Source organism: Carlito syrichta, unplaced genomic scaffold, assembly GCF_000164805.1.
Source record: "Carlito syrichta isolate Samal-C Ts95f unplaced genomic scaffold, Tarsius_syrichta-2.0.1 Scaffold302386, whole genome shotgun sequence".
In the NCBI taxonomy this organism is placed as follows: Eukaryota; Metazoa; Chordata; class Mammalia; order Primates; family Tarsiidae; genus Carlito; species Carlito syrichta.
In genome coordinates, this window is record NW_007246482.1 from 636309 (window position 1) to 640572 (window position 4264).

The 4264-nt window shown below is 52.2% G+C and overlaps 1 protein-coding gene across 1 annotated transcript in view; it reads left to right on the top strand.

The window, feature by feature from the left end:
* The first annotated feature begins 2775 nt into the window (after positions 1-2775).
* The window catches only part of ADIG (adipogenin), a 5060-nt gene continuing 3571 nt past the window's right edge, over positions 2776-4264 (top strand). The window contains exon 1 of the mRNA XM_008056531.2: positions 2776-2943. Within this exon, the coding sequence (XP_008054722.2) occupies positions 2820-2943 (124 nt within the window). The 5' untranslated portion in view covers positions 2776-2819. The remainder of the gene's footprint in view (positions 2944-4264) is intronic.

Genomic DNA, 4264 nt, shown 5'->3' on the forward strand with positions numbered 1-4264 from the left:
TAACTGTGTGTGTGCTCTTGGTTACAGGCTGGGGCTTTGCCTCCTGTGTGGGTGCTCCTAACTTACCCTTTCTGGGGGTGTCTGCTCAGCTTTGGCTGCCCTTCATAATTGAGATTTGCAGAGTTTAGCCTTGGTTTTGTGGAGTTTCATAAAATACTCAAAAGTTGGACTAATTATAAAAGTATTTGGCCTTCTATGCTGGAAGGAACTTGTGTACTTAAACTGACAGAAGCTCATCTTACGAAGGCTGGGAGTTGCTAAGGGCGGGGTGGCCCTGTGTCCTGGGAGCAAGGAAGTCCCAGCCATGCTGTCTGCTTACAGAAAATCGGAGTCCTCCCAGAGCTGGACAATCAGAAAATGGGAAGATGTGAAGGATGCTGTCCCCTGCCATCCACTGCCCCTTGGCACGGGGTAGTTGGAGAGGTTCTGTGGGGTGGGTGGACCACAGCAATGAGAGCCGTTGTGGTGCATGCCTCTGCCAAGAGCCGCCCCTCTGACCTGGCACAGAGGCAGTGCGGCATGTGTCCCACCCCCTGAACTGGGCCTGGGAGCTGGACTGGGAGCTACCTCTGCAGTGTGTACTCACGCCTGCTCTGCCCACTCACCACAGGACCTCCAGCTGGGCCTAGTGGCCAGGGAAGCTGACTGCACAGTGGCCCTGTTTTGTTGTCTAGAAAGGTTTTGTATTCAGAAAATGTGTGTATAAGCCTTTCGCACCTATGCTGCTCAGCTCTCTGACCCCAACCCCTTCAAGACTCCATGCCAAGAAGTCACCCCCAGCCCTGACCACCCGCTCCTGATCTTGGACTCTGGGCCCTGGGTCTGGCACAGCCAGCTAGGGCACCATTCTTCTTGGATGCACATTCCAATGCTATTTTCCTAGACTTCTTCTGGGCGCTCTAGCCCACAGCTAGGCAAGGACTCCCTCAAAACCAAGCCCCGGCTCTCTTCACCTCCCTCACACGATTTTTTTCCCGTGGCTGCCCCCACACACCCTTTGCTCTAAGTTGGTGCCTTCTTCTAAGGGGTCTTCTACACTGTGTCTCCCCCTAGGTCTACTACCCATTTCCTGCTGCTGCTGTCCCAAGTCTAGAACCAGGTCTGCCTGATTTTCAGCTGATGCTTGTAAACCATAAGGTGCCATGGTCTCAGAATCAAATCTGCATCAGAATCACACTGGCTGCTCATCAATGTGTTGAGTCTTGAACCTCATTCGTACCATAGGCCCCCACCCCGCCTCAGAGGTCTGACTGATCGGGGTGAACCTAGGAATTGGCATGCTGCTTTATTACTTTCTAGCCACCCACCCACCCCCCCGCCCCCACCTGCTGGCAGGCACTGAGGTAGTGTCCCAGGATCCTCTTAGAGAATACCCTGCAGCAGCCACTCCTCTGTTGGGCTTCCCTGTGCCTATCAGGCTCCCAGCCTGACTCAAGCCCCTCCCTCCAGTTTAGGGGCTGTCGGGCCGTGGGATGCCCAGAGCCTCCTGCCATGGTCTGGCGTGTGGAGGTTTACTAAATAATGAATGAATGAGGAGTGAAGGGGGAGAAGATAAGAGTGACATTGGGGAGTATTCTGCCCACCTAGGAGATGCACCTTTAGCTGGGCTCAGTGGCTCATGCCTGTAATCCCAGCACTTTGGGAGGAAGAGGTGAAAGGATTGCCTGAGCCCAGAGGTTCAAGACCAGCCTGGGCAACTTGGCGAGACGTTGTCTCTACAGTAAATCAAAAAATTAGCTGGGCGTGGTGGCACACACCTGTGGTTCCAGCTACTTGGAAGGCTGAGGTGGAAGGATTCCCTGAGCCCATCAGGTTGTGGCTGTGGTGGCCATCAGTGTGCCACTGCACTCCAGCATGGGTGACTACAACTCAAATAAATAAATAAATGTATATATATATAACACCTTTAGAAGTTCTTACTGAAAACCCTAATAAAGAGAGGTGCAGAAGCTTCCAGATTAAATAATAGTCATTTATTGAGGAATAGAGGATATGTTTTAAACAAACGTTGTCTGAAAGAAGGGGACTTCCTGGGCCCTTTTCTGGAACTCCCAGTTTTTTATTTGACTACATGTCAGAAAGTTTTAAAGTGGCAGCCCAGTAACCCACCCAGCCCAGCCTGATAGTATTGCCAACAATGCTTTAATAAAGTTTGATCTAATGTTTTGAATTTGGGATATTTGACATAAGAAATCCTCGCCTTTTGACTCTCTTGGGAAGGTTGAGTGTTCTGGCAATACTGGATGCACATTTCCTTCGCAGCAGTCATCAGCTGGAGCTACTTCAGCGGTTGCTTTAGCTACGGCAAGCCCTGCCAGTGTTCTGCAGTCCCCGATGCCTCCACTAAGTGTGGATATGGGCACATGCAGCTAGAATGGCAGGACCTGGGGACCTGGCAGGCTCCTGGAGGTATTTGTGACCTCAGGTACATGAATGCCCATCTGGGGCACTTTTTGTTTTATCCTATTTTTCTAACTTACAGAATCATTTCCATCTTCTAAGAAAGAGGGTCACGGAGGGTGTTGCATAAACAGAATTCCAGCTACTGAACTGGGATTCAAATTCAGGCCGGCCTGCCTGGGAGCCAGGACTGTTATTCTCAGCTGAATGACCTCCCTACCCCTTTTTTCACCCATTCTTCCCTGACAACTCTCCTTCAGGGTCTCCCCTGTAGGCTTTGCCTGGAGGATACTGTGACTTCCTTGTTACATCACACCTCAGTCACAATTGGGCTGAAAGCAGAGCATGGCCCAGCATGCCAGTTCCCCAGGGGCAACCCTGCCTGCCCAGCCCAGGCCCAGCTTAGCCACACGTGCGCCATGAAGTACCCTTTGGTGCCGCTGGTGAACAACCTCACGTTTTCTTTTCTGGTCTGGCTCTGCCTCCCTGTGAGTTTGCTGTTGTTCCTGTTGGTCGTCTGGCTACACTTCTTACTTAGCCAAGGTGAGCTTCTCACCCACCCAGGCGGGGACCAAGTCCTGGAGCTGGGCAGGAGGCTCAAATAGGCCAGGGGTCTCAAAACAACTGCCAAAAAGGGGGTTTCGTTCAGGCATTTTAATTGCTGGCAGATACAAGCAGTCACTGTAAGAGAAAAGGATTGATCTGGTTGTTTAGGATTTCTTAACTTTAGAGTTCAAGAGTGTGTCCCTGAGTTTGTAAAGCAATTCGTTTGTGTGCGTGTCTATAGCACATATGATCTTTTGTACAAATTAGAGGTGGCCCCTCTAGGCAGATGAATTAGGAAAAGGTGCCTCTTCTGAATACAGCTGGGGCACAAGGCTTCATGAGCAGAGCCTGGGCTGGATTTCAGCCCACCTACCTTTGCTGCTTTTGTGCCATAAACAACTTGCACGATGGGTTGCCACAGTCTCCAGCGTTGTTCAGGTATCCAGAGACCCCTTGCACTTTCTGCCTAGACCATATGTCAGAGAGGACCTGTCGTCTCCAAGACACAGGACCATGGAAGCCAACTGACATTTGTCCTGACCTCAGTAAGAGGGGCGAAGCTGCCATGAGGGAAACTGGTGGGCCCAGATGTGGCCAGCCACATGGCAGGAATGATGCTTCTGTGCTTCCAGCATCTGCCCCTGGGCATTGTCTTCAGCCGGAGCCTTGTTCCGGCCCGCTTGGCCTCCTGCTCCAGCTCCTTAGCTCCATGGCCTCTGGCCAGCTAGACGGGGGACATGCTGCCGGCTCTGATCTGGTGTTCTAAGGCAGGGTGAGCAAGCTCCTCTGTCCCCCACTGGACTCATGATACCCAATGCAGGAGCTGGTGATTGTGTAACTACTGGGAGTTCCAGAAAAGAGCCCAGGAAGTCCCCTTCTTTCAGACAACGTTTGTTTAAAACATATCCTCTATTCCCAGGGTGAGCCACAGCCCTCCCTGAGAGGTATAACCCGGGCATTAGGCATGGCAGTTGGTGGGAAGTGGAAGATTTGTTTGTGTACTGGCTGTAAAAGTTGCCTCTCTGGCGTCTAGAAGACGGTTCAGTCCGGGCTCAGTGGCTCAGCCTGTAATCCCACACTTTGGGATTACACTCGCCGAGGTGAGTGAATTGCCTGAGCTTGCGGGTTCGAGACCTGCCTGGGCAACTTGGCGAGACCTCATCAAAAAAAATTAGCCAGGCGTGGTAGTGCGCGCCTGTAGTTCCAGCTTCTTGGAAGGTTGAGGCGGAAGGATTGCCGGAGCCCAGCAGGTCGAGGCTGCGGTGGCCGGGAGCGTGCCACTGCACTCCAGTCTGGGCGACAGAGTGAGACTCCAACT